A 12,056-nucleotide genomic window follows, 5' to 3' on the forward strand; every position below is an offset into this window, starting at 1 on the left:
TGGAGGATGGGAAAAGCAAGACAGGTTCCTTTGTTTTATCCAAGAGAATTTACTTTGAATTATTTTCTAGGAACTTAAACATTTTTTATTATACCATACTACTGCATTTTTTTTAAAGAAATGGTTTTGAATACTTACGTAGTACTTTTTATTTGCTTTTTGACTAAGTATTCCTGGAAATAGTGCTGTGGAAAAGGTGACTATTTGGTGCTCTTGTGTAGGTAGGGTAAGCAGCCTGCTCAGGGTCCCAGTCCTGCACCAGCATTTACAGCCACGCACATCAACGAGCTGTGTCACTCCCTGTGTTAATCAACTCCCGAAAGAGGAAGAACCAAGAGGGAACTTCTACTGTTCTCAGGATGACTAACATTGAGTTTCCTCACCCCACTCCTGTCTTGAAATAGATTGTGTGCCTATGGAATTAGCAATAATACTGTGCATTTAAAGAACTTAATCCCTCTGAAGATCTAGAATAACTTCATAACTATCTTATTCTTCTTAAAAACTTATTTTTATAAACAGCATTTATTTAATAAGTATCATACCGCAGTAATTAGCTCAATAGCTATTTAAAAGGATACTAAAATGTGTTTTAAGTATGTATGAAATTGTCAGTATAAACAGATTATCACCTGTTCTGAACTTAACTGTATCATCTCCAATCTCTACTAACTCAAAGCCAGAACAGCCACTTAGCTCTCAGTATGCACTCGTTTCACATGTGTGTGTACGAATGTGCATTTCTGAGTTTGTATGTTCCTACTCCTTTCTTGGCTAAATCTCCTAGGGAGTCGCCACCATTTTTCCATGTTCTCTAGTAAAAGGGCATGTATCCATCAGGCACTCAATAATTGCACGTTGGTGATGGCCATGATAATAGTAATGTAGGATGTACAACATCACCCTAAATGTCGTCTTTTCTTTTGCCCCAGGCCCTCTCCCACCACCTCCTCCAATAAACAGAAATGGCAGCACCTCTCGGGCCCTGCCTGCCACCCCACAGTTGCCGTCCAGAGGAGTAGACAGTTTCAGGAGTGGGCCCCGGCCTCCCCTTCCTCCAGACAGGCCTGGCGCCGGGGCGCCTCCCCCGCCTCCTCCATCAGCATCAATCAGAAACGGCTTCCAAGACTCTTCATGTGAAGGTGAGTGTGGTCCCGGCTCCGTGGAAATGCACGAGCTATAGAGCGGCGGCTGAGTGGGAAACTGGTTTGTGCTCGTATGTTTGCATTAACACTCCTTGTTTGCGTGACTCAGTGTTATCACACTGCACTGCTCTGTCTGACCGAGCGATTTTCAACCTTTTTCACCCATGGCACATACACTAATTGCTAAAATTCTGTGGCACACTAAAAAATATATTTCTTGCCGATCTGACCAGAAAAACCACTAATTTGATTCATTCACTCACACCGATGGCTGCTGTTTGCTGGCTGCTGTCATATTTTTACTTGACAGGCCAAGGGAAAAGAGGTCAGTGCCCCTGACTAAACAGTCCGGTATGGCATGTTTTAAACATTCTTGGGGAGCGCCAGTTGAAAATTGCTGATCTAACCATCTTAGGGCCCACCATGATTTCAAATTAAAAACAGTGACCCTCCTCCTCCACTTTCTAAAACAGCAGATCATGTTTCTCTGTTCCTTGGTTGAGTCTCATTTTAGTTAACTTTCCAAAGATACCAAAATTCTGAAAAGCACCATTTTTGTAGCTTGCCTTCTTATTACCTGCCTTTCTAAACAGTTTGCTGTAGCTTAGAGGCCCAGCGGCCTGCAGATATTAGGCAGCTTACCTCTGCCTCTGTTATTCGAGGGTTCCAGGTACTCCTTCCACTGATGGGAGAAATAATTAAGAAAGGTGTCCCAAGACTTAGCCCCGAGCGGGACTGGCTGGGGCCTCGTCACTCTAGTTAAAGTCACTTGAATCTGGCTTTGGTTTGATTGGGAGACCCATATATTTTATTGATGTGTGATATCAGTGACATTCCTAGCGCTTCCAGCTTTTCTCTGAATTTCTAGACATTAAACTAGAAGTGATCTTTACAGTTCTAGTTCATTCTGTGTCTTCACAGCAGATTGTCTGTTACTGAAGATACTGTTTGTTTCTCTCCCTCAGATGAATGGGAAAGCAGATTCCACTTCCATCCTATTTCTGATTTGCCACCTCCAGAGCCATATGTGCCAACAACCAAAAGTTATCCCAGTAAATTGGCAAGAAGTGAAAGCCGGAGTGAGTATTTCTGCAAGGGCTTTTGGTAGCTTCCTACTTGAATAGCCTGGGTTATATACAACTGAGGGGTGTATAGGAAACCCAGGCTCTTGCCTAGAGTGAGGAGACCTCAGGGAAGTTACTTCTGGGTTTGAAGCCACCTCAATTCAGGTAAATTCCCCTTCCACACACGAGGAGGAAAATGGAGCTAACCCAGAATGCATATGAGAAACAATTATTTTAATGTGTCATTAAAAGCCCAAAATACTTTTGGGTTGCTAGTAGATCAAATGGTATTATTTTGCTTGTTTAGATAATCGTCCCCCATTTTGATCTTCCTAAGATGGCACAAATAGAGCGATCTTCTTTCCAGTCCTATTAGTTTTGAGACGGGCAAAATGTCTTATTTAATTAAAACAAAAACGTGGAGAGAGAGAGTGGGGAGGGGGAGGAGACAGGGTAGAATGGGTCATTGGGGAGAAAAAGAGACATCTGTAATATTTTAAACAAAAATAAAATTTTAAAAAAAGATAAATTTAAAAAAAGAAATCTAAAAAGAAAACGTACTGTAACTGCCTTGATCTTTGAAATATATTATAACTATAGCTTTACAGAGCATTATATAAAAATTTTAAGTGTACCCATAATCTCTCCACATAACAGGTATTTTCATTTTACCAGATTCTCATCTAATTCTGATTAATTTATATGGATATAATTAGAGAATACAGTTTTGTTGGTGGTGGGGTTTATATAACATTGCTTAGTAAACACTTCCCTGTTTTATCACACGGTTTTTATTATACTTATTTCCATTGAGTCAGCATATAATAACTTAGTTTACCATTATTGAACACAGGTTGTTTCTGGTTTCTTGCTAATAATACATGTAATGCTACCGTAAGAAGTGGATCACTTTTCCACTATTGGAGAAAAGTGTGTGAACAAGAAGAGGAAACAGAAAAACGAATATTTCACAATAATAAATGTATAGAACTGAGAAAGAATGAGGGTGAAATTTGCCTGTATCATTGATGAGACTCAGACTTATAAAAACCTTAGCTTCAGAACCAAACCCCAAGGCAGCAGTGTGTGGAGAAAAAGCATTTGAGCATGTCAGATAACTGCCCCTGTAGATACATACTTACGGTAGTAACAGCCATCTTCCCCAGCCCCTCTAGATTTTTAATTTAATAACTGAACACATTCCCTGCCCCATCCTCCTGTCTTTAAGACTTTATGAAATTTGAAGACTGGAACTATGTCCTGCTCACTAGTGCATCTTCTTTGAGTGGCACAGAGCCTGAAACATGGTATACACTTAAAACTATTTCTTAAATTGGTGAATTAATTTCCACTGCCCCCCCCCCAAAAAAACCTGTTTTTGTAGATTGACTTTAAATTTCTAGCATTGTGAATTTTAATATTTTATATGATAATGGAACATCTCTCAAAAAAATACTCAAAATACTAGCAAATGGTTTTATTCTGCTCCTGCTTCCTTGGCCCCCAGGCCCAAAGTCTGGTAGGGCACCGGACAGCCCTGAGCAATGCCACCTAATTCAAGCTCTGCACAAGGCCAGCTCTTGTTTTGTGGGATGGCAGTTGATAGTCAAGGCCCCATGACAGATGTCTGGTTTATATCCAGATAAGTCTTTCCTCAGATGCCTGCCCAAGGAAAGACTTGGTGGGGATGGTAAGAGGAACAGGCAAGATAATAAGATGCCAGTGTTTTCCTCTGACTCCTCTCCTTGCTCAGAGATTCGGTTCTATCTCAGAAATCCCTAAGTGGGCTACTAGGGTCGCTGTCAAGATGCCTGCTGAGGAATCTGTTGGTGCCAGCCCACCCGACTCTCAGAGCAGTGGCCACAACAGGCATACTCAGTTGTCACATACCCCTGGTAGACATGCTTAAGCATCTGAGCACCTGGCTCTGTGCCTAACAGTGAATGGTAAGATCCTCAGAAAAATGTGCGTGAGACAAATGAATTTCAAAAATTGTGAGTGGATTTTAAACCTGGACAGCTTACAAATATGCATAGTTTTTAAAAGAACACTTTCAACAGAATGAAAAGGCAACCCCTGAAATAGTACAGAATATTTACAAATCATGTATATGGTAAAGAATTAATATCCAGAATATATAAAGAATTCCTACAGTTCAGCAACAAAAAACCAAACAACCCGTTTTTAAATGGGTTGAATACTTGAACAGACATTTCTCTGAAGAAGATGTACAGATGGTCAATAATCACATGAAAAGATGTTCAGCATCACTAATCATTAGGGAAATACAAATAAAACCACAAAATACCACTTCACACCCATTAGGATGGCTACTATAAAAAACACATTGGTTAGAAATTAGAAGACGCCTAAATGCTCATCCAAAAGGGATTAGATGAATAACCTATAGTATACCTATATAATAGAACACAGTGTGTCGTTAATAATTATGTGTAAAGAGCAATAACTTTGAAAGATGTTCAAAATGACTATGTATGATCCAATTTTGGAACACAAAAGGGAACTGTTTATATATAGAAAATACAATGTTTCGGTTATCTCTGGGTGGTGTAAGCATGGGTGACTTTTTTGTCTTGTTTTTACTAATCTATTTTTTCTAGACCTATAATAAACACATACTATGTTTGAGATAAGAAAAGCAATTTTTTTAACTTCACGCACGTACTCAGGAGCCAGGTGGGCCCCCCTCTGATGTTTGCTCAGACCCTTACTTGCTGCTCCCCCGCCCCACTTCTCATCCACGTGTCCAGTTATTTCCAGCCTTGGCCATAGGGTCTCGGGTTAGGGTACCTTTGCAAACATCCTTGAGTTTCTACAGTGAGAACATAAGCTTTCTAACAAAAATTTATGTTTTGTCTGTTTTTTCATCCAGGTGGATCCAATCGAAGAGAAAGGGGTGCCCCACCCCTTCCCCCCATCCCGAGGTGATCCTTGCCTGCTCTTCTCCATCCACGCCCAAGAGCTACTTCTGTGGTTGCTATCAAGAGTCGGACACTCTCCTCCCCTTGTCTTCCCTTGTCCCCTTCATATTGGGAGTAGGGAGGGAGGGAGGGTGCCGTGGGAATATGTGTGTGCAGGGTGGGAATCCGATAAAGAAATGCACCTAGATTTTTATTCTGTGTATATTCTCAAAGTTATTGCTTGCTTCAGCTACAGCCCACCAGTGTTGACTGCTTGGGGTTGACTGGCTTTTATGGCAGGTGGCAGAGATGAACTTTGTCCCAGCTTTCAACCAACCAAACTCAAACATTCACTGCATATTTGCTACAGATGATATTAAAGTCCCTGAGAGCTGCTTGCTCCATGCCTTTTTTGCGTGCTTGGTCTCCTATCTGATTCCATGAACCACAGACCACCTAAGCAAGTTGCTGAGCGAGGGCTCACATGAAATTTTTGTGGTCACAGATTATAATCTTTGGCAGTCTGAGGTAGGCTCTAGGACAGAGCTGTCCAATAGAAATATAGTGTGAGCCATGTATGCAATTTAAATATTTCTAGTAGCCACATTAAAAATGAAAAAGAAATAGGCGAAATTAATTTTAATATATTTTTATCCAAAATATCATTTTGACTAGCAATTAAAATAACAATTAATTATTTTTCTCTTTTTTTTTTCTTTTTTTTTTATACTAAGTCTTCAAAATCTGGTTTTGTGTTTTACACTTAAAGCACATCTCTATCTGGACAAGTCACATTTCAAGGGCTCAGTGGCCACATGTGGCTGGTGGCTACCATACTGGACAGTGCAGGTCTAGAAGACAGAGGCTGGTGCAAAAATCTCTTGTTTAAAAAACAAAAAAAAATGCATGATGAGCTTTAGCAATTCAAGAGGTAACTAAAAATAAAGTTAGGACCCAATGCCTTGTCTGGCAGACAGCTTGACCTTAGATTTTGCTCCCTTACTTTCCCTCTTCCCTTAATCTCTGTATACAAGTGTTATTTTACAGCACCAAGCTCCGAAATTGCTCTAATAGGGTTCACAGTCCCGTGGAATTTAAAGCCATTGCAAAGAAACTGAACGCCTGTTGGGGCTTCCTGGCTCAGAGCCAGCTGGCCAAGCTCAACTTGACTTCTGGACTTGTGCCTTGTCAGCCGGACTTCTGCCTTGCGCATTGGAGGTGGCCTTCCAGCTTGCTCCTCAGGGCGGGGAGGCTTGTCGGCTCAGTCGTGGGAGGGAGGGCAAGTCGGGAAGGTAGCAAATCAGAACTCAGAAGAAGGGATCAGATTTGGGTTAATGGGAAAAACTCTAAAAATCTAAATCTGATGCTTATGGGTTTGAGAGAAAGAGATTGCTACTGGACATTGGAGGGAATTTGTTTTGAAACTACCCAGGAGAATCATTTGCCTTGGATCTATGCAAATAAAGCTCACGAAAGGACCACAGGGGAGAGCCAGCCTTGCCTTTTTTTGTATGATTTTGTTTACAGACTTTACTGGGACTTTTAAATCTAGCAATAGAGTTGGGGGAAAAATTCCATTTAGATATTTTATACAGTTGATTATGTTTGAAATGACCATTACTTATTTTTTAAAAGCACATGGTTACAAATGTGTATGTATATCTACCTAAACTTTGCATCACAGTTTCAGTGTATTGTTCATGTATTACTGGGAGATGCTAACAAGAAATCAATCCAAAGAAAATTTTTAAAGCATTCCTATTTATAGAAGAAATTATTGTTTCACTTATACAAAAGCAAAAGAACTTAGAGTTCTAATAAATGGTATGTCTAATAAATTGTGATTTTGCCCATTTGAATATATTGTATTTTTATAACTTTTCTTGCCAAAGTCCTGGGCTTAGTACATTAGAGAACTTGGGGTCCCCCCTCCTCTACCATTCATTTGTCTTTCAGGCACTTGGGGTCCTTTACCCAAAGAATCAAGAAATATAAAGGTATAGCAAGCTTGGCAAAGTATTTTCCAAAAAAAATTTTATTGCTCATATTTTGGTAATATAGCAGCATCGTTTTATTTGAGATTCTTTGATCAGCTATCATTCCTTAATTGACAGTTGATTAAAAGTTCTATGAGAAAGCCTAAGACCCACTTCAGAAAAGAGGCCTTGCTAGCAAATAGGGCAGAAAAAGTCTGACCCAAAAAAGGGGGTCTGAATTTTGTACGGGGAAGTAAGAATGGCCATTTTCCTTGTATATCCCAACTTTGCAGGTACCATCCTAAAGTCTGAAACAGGGTCACAACTCAAAGTTGCTATTCACCCAGGACAGAGATGTTTTAGAATGTGTTTTTGAAGTGAATGTTTCATTAATACACTCTTGCTTTGAAAGTTAGCAACCTAATTGCATCCAACATTTTGAGTAAGTTCTATGCTAAAATTTTCAACTATGGTAAATCACAAAAATGAATAATTTTCTTCCCTGAAATCAGAGCTTACTTACTATGTGTGGTTTTTTTCACATAAAATTTCCAGGTAAATGTATTCAAGATGCAATACAGTATTTTAACATTCACATATCATTTTGTATTGAAATGTATTACAGTATTAAAATTCAGTGTTCAGTATTTATTTCACTATGCATTTTATTTAGTAAAAGCTGAGAAAAATGTTTAATCCAATGGTGCCTTACTTTGTGATTTAAAAGAAATTGACTTTTTATGTCTAAGTAGCAGATTATTTGCATATTTGTAAAAACTGTTAGGCCTTTATATTTTAACTTGTAATACCAATTTTGTTATCTTAGTAACCCAAATGGGATGATTGTTAAAGTGCCCAAAAATTTTTGGCATGAAATTAATTTTCCCTGTTTATAGTCAGGGACTATAAAGGTAGGAAAGAAAAAAAAATGTTTTTCATACCACTGCACTATGTAAACATGCACATTTTGATATCTATGTCATCAGGACAGTTTAAATGGTGGGACAGAGTCTATCCAAGACATCTGTGTCTTTGTAAGTCAGCCAGACAATAAATAAAAGCAGAATGATATGTGTGTCAACTGGTGGTTTTTATTAAGTATTGTCTATGTAAATGTAAACGAAAAAGGAAGTGCCTGTTTTCTACTCTGGTAAAGAAAGACTTTCTCAAAAAGAAGAAGGGGAAAAGGTCTCTATAAATAAGTAAATGTCCATCATATCCACCTTGTGTGCTTTTCCTGGGAACCCATCTCTTCAGCAAAATCTCTTGTCTGTTTATTTGAGGCAGATGCTTCTACTCGAAGGTAAAGATGGATGGTAGGCCCTGGCCGGTTGCTCAGTGGTTAGAGGCTCGACCCGTGGACTGAAGGGTCCCAGGTTCAACTCCAGCCAAGGGGCACGTACCTTGGTTGCAGGCTCAGTCCTGGCCCCAGTCGGGTCGCATGCAGGAGGCAATGAGTCGATGTGTCTCTGTCATATTGATGTTTCCCTCTCTCTCTCCCTTCCATTCTCTCTGAAAAGCAATGGAAAAAATATCCTCAGGTGGGGATTTAAAAAAAAGAAAAAAAAGATGGATGGTGGAAGCAATGGAAGATGAAATTACAAAGACTAGTAGTGACACTGATAAATATAAAAAAGGCCACTGGGAATTTAGGAGGCCTAGTCATTTTTAAACTTACCAGTTGTGTATGCGTGTGCGCGCCTGGGTACATATCTCAATGCACCCATCTCTTACTTGCAAGTCACTTTCACCCTTAGGTAGAAAGTGAGCTATCTTATAGCATTACTAATTACATTAAGTGAGATAATGCGCACAGCCTGGCTTCGCTAAATGCTCGATAAGTGGTAGCCACTATTAGTATGAACTGGAAACAAATACTTATATAATGATCTCAGATTAACTGGAACCAAGTTGACTAGAAGGGGATTTACTAGTGTACTTTTAAAGGAAAGCAGGAAGAGCAGAAAAAATGTCCCTATCAGAAATGCAAAGCAACCTCCAGGCAAAGGTCACCTCACGTGCTGTCAGCCCCTTACACCTCACAGGCCTAGGCAATGAAAATTCACGTTGCTTCAGCTGTCAAACAAATTATTAGATTCAACTTGAAATCACAGAAACTGAGAGCTGGAAAGAACCTTATACATAGGGAAGCCGTAGAATGTGCGGTCCACAGGGAGCTCTGTAAAGTGGACGTGGCCTTGGTAACAGCTGCCCTGGCGCAGCGGGTATGACCCGGGGCTGCCCCGCGGCCGCCCCACTCCAGGTCCTCTACTCCAGCTCTGAGGCCTTCCCGTCGGGTGACCTGAGGTCCGAAACTACACACTGCTGACAGACAAGCCACAGTATGACTTTTCACCACACCACACTCAGTTCTTTGCAGTCCTTCCTACCTCTTGCTAAAGTCGTTTTCAAGTGTCTCACTTTTGCTGGAAAGGAAAGGGTAAAGGACGAGCTGCAGAGTCGGAGGGAGCCCTGGACACAGCCTGGCCCGCGTCCTGGCCCGCCGCTCGCTCCCTGTGAGGCCACAGGAAAGCTCTTTCAGCCCCTGAGCTCTGCTTTGCTCAGCTGCAAAATGGCTACAAAGCTTAAATGAATATACAAAAGATCTGGCGTATGTCAGGCACTCAGTGAAAGGTAGTTCCATTCCACTTCCTAATCCTTCGTCCATGGAACCTAGGCCATATTTAGGAAAACATTTTCAATGCATTCAAAGGAGTCTGATACAATTCAATTACAGAATTCTTAGAATTCTTAGGAAAACAAGTCTGGATGCTATTAAACAATGAGCTGAAATTTGGCTTAAATCTTGACTAGGAAGATGCCTGCCAGAACACCTGGGATATCCATCATGGACTTCACATAAATGTGTTTTAGTAATGAGGAACTCCCACTTTTTTCCTGTTTGCTGTCTTTCTTAGCAAGTTATTAAGTTAAAGGTCACCTATTAGAAGGCTATCTATTTCTGGTAGGTCCCTGAAACAAAATGCAGCAGATGATTGGGAAAACCTTAATGCTATGGAGCTACTGTACTCCCTGAGGTTCATTTTACATTTATTCATTCAAATCATCAGCAAACACTGATTATGACTTAAGCATTAGAGATACAAAGATACACATTATGCAACAGGGAAGTACTAGTCCTAGAACCAATGGTATATGTTTAAATTCTAGATCCAACAAGAGCTTCAGCCAGTAGGCACAACCCCCACTGATTCTGGAATGTTCCTAAGGACTGGCACAAGGCTCTTGGGTTGTCTAAATGCATGAAAGGGAAACTGCCCCGGTATTACTCTTGGAACAAAGGCATGGATAGGTTCCAAATGGGGCCACTACGGAATAAATAGAAAAACATCAAATTCAGTAGTGAAAACACAATTTTATACCATCAACACTCTAATTTACTTCTGTAGATGACAACACTAACATACTGTCTTTATTCTTCATCTGACCACCACCAATTACTGATCACCTACAATGTACTACAAATTGTGCTAAGGTCTTTGCACATATTATTGCATATGTTATTGTTAATCTTTGTGACTTTACACAGGGAGAAATCGAAGCCTAAGTGGATTAGAAATTTGCCGTAAGCCACTTGCCTTGAATGGATCCAGAATTGAAATTCAAGGCTGAGTAAATAAATTTGAATGGAGAGTCATAATATCACTGTCAACTTTTTATTTGCCAGTTAAAATATATATTGACATTTCATAAAAGCAAGGATATTTAATAAGCCAAAACAAGGAAAGACCTACTCTTAAACACAGTAGGCTCAACTGAACACATGCAGTTTCCTGGGAAACTCACAGCATGTTGTCTTTATTTTTCTCACTGAGCTGCAGACTGGCTCTAGTCCCCCACCAGCATTTACCAACCTGGACATGTTGCCTCTTGTAAGTGATCTAATGTCTTTCAGTTCTTCGGTTCTTTACAGCTTGAGAGGTGGTCGTAATTCCTACCTTGAGGTTTTTAAAGCAATGTTATATACCTGCACTTCTCAGCTCACCTTATCAGACACCTACTACATTTTAAGCGATCTCAAGGGAGCCACTAAAATTCAGCCGTCATTTCATTAAACACCTGCAGACTTCTGAAAGTCCCCATCTCAGAGTCAAACTGCAATGCGAATAGTTAATTTGCTCCCCTGTGTATCTCTCTTCGTTATCTGTGGGATATTTCTTCCATTCATACTATAAATTTTTAGTATTTAATTTATTGTTCACTCTCCTTGAAGTTGGAAAAGTCCTGTGGTTCTTTTAAATTTCAAATGATAGGATTTGCTTTTCCATAATGGCCAGAAGTAAAGTTTGTGTTCTTTGCCTCAGTCATACAACCCAGCACTCATTCACAGGAGAAATGGGGTTACAGCAAAAAGACAGTCATATTAAAAAACAATTGAAGTGGCTCTACAATTTTTAAGTGTTTTCACATGCATTGCCTCATTTTTACCCCACTGCAGCCGTGTGAAAGAGGAAGAAACTTATCTCCTATGTTACAAATGCTGGACTCACACTGAGAGATGAGACTCTAAGGTCTCACAGCCAGTGGGTGAAAGGGGCCAAAACTAAACTCTCTCTGACTGTTTTAATCACACTCTTCAAATTGCATTTTTACCCTTATTGCCTTCATTAATTTGACAGATATTACTGAGCACTTTCTCAATACTGTGAAGGCCCAGGGTAAGCCCTGCTGAATATACAAAGGTCAGTACACCACATAATTCCTGTGTTGCCGGGAGCTTATAGTCTTTGGGGAGACTGAGGCAAATACACAAATAACTCTAGAACTAGGCAGAATATATGTGCTATTCAAAAGCTTGACATAATGTATTACAAGGATCCAAAGCAGGTACAGTTCCTGTGAAATTGGCTGAGCTTTCCCATCTCATACTCACGCATTTTCCTCTTCCTGAATCAGTCTCGCAGTGTTTCTCAGAATGAAAGGTAAGGA

The 12,056-nt window shown here is 40.0% G+C and overlaps 1 protein-coding gene and 1 long non-coding RNA gene across 6 annotated transcripts in view; one reads left to right on the top strand and one right to left on the bottom strand.

Moving 5' to 3' along the window:
- Nucleotides 1-8,187, top strand: part of WIPF1 (WAS/WASL interacting protein family member 1) — a 108,141-nt gene extending 99,954 nt beyond the window's left edge. For all 5 annotated transcript variants that reach the window (XM_081143440.1, XM_081143438.1, XM_081143442.1 and 2 more), the window contains 3 exons: nt 933-1,142; nt 2,111-2,224; nt 5,103-8,187. In XM_081143440.1, the coding sequence (XP_080999566.1) occupies nt 933-1,142; nt 2,111-2,224; nt 5,103-5,158 (380 nt within the window). In that variant the 3' untranslated portion in view covers nt 5,159-8,187. The remainder of the gene's footprint in view (nt 1-932; nt 1,143-2,110; nt 2,225-5,102) is intronic.
- LOC308560004 overlaps nt 8,177-12,056 on the bottom strand; it is a 41,245-nt gene continuing 37,365 nt past the window's right edge. Inside the window, exon 4 of the long non-coding RNA XR_013999239.1 lies at nt 8,177-8,618. This is a non-coding gene — a long non-coding RNA (uncharacterized lncRNA). The remainder of the gene's footprint in view (nt 8,619-12,056) is intronic.

Source organism: Miniopterus schreibersii, assembly GCF_964146895.1.
Source record: "Miniopterus schreibersii genome assembly, chromosome: 7".
NCBI lineage: Eukaryota > Metazoa > Chordata > Mammalia > Chiroptera > Miniopteridae > Miniopterus > Miniopterus schreibersii.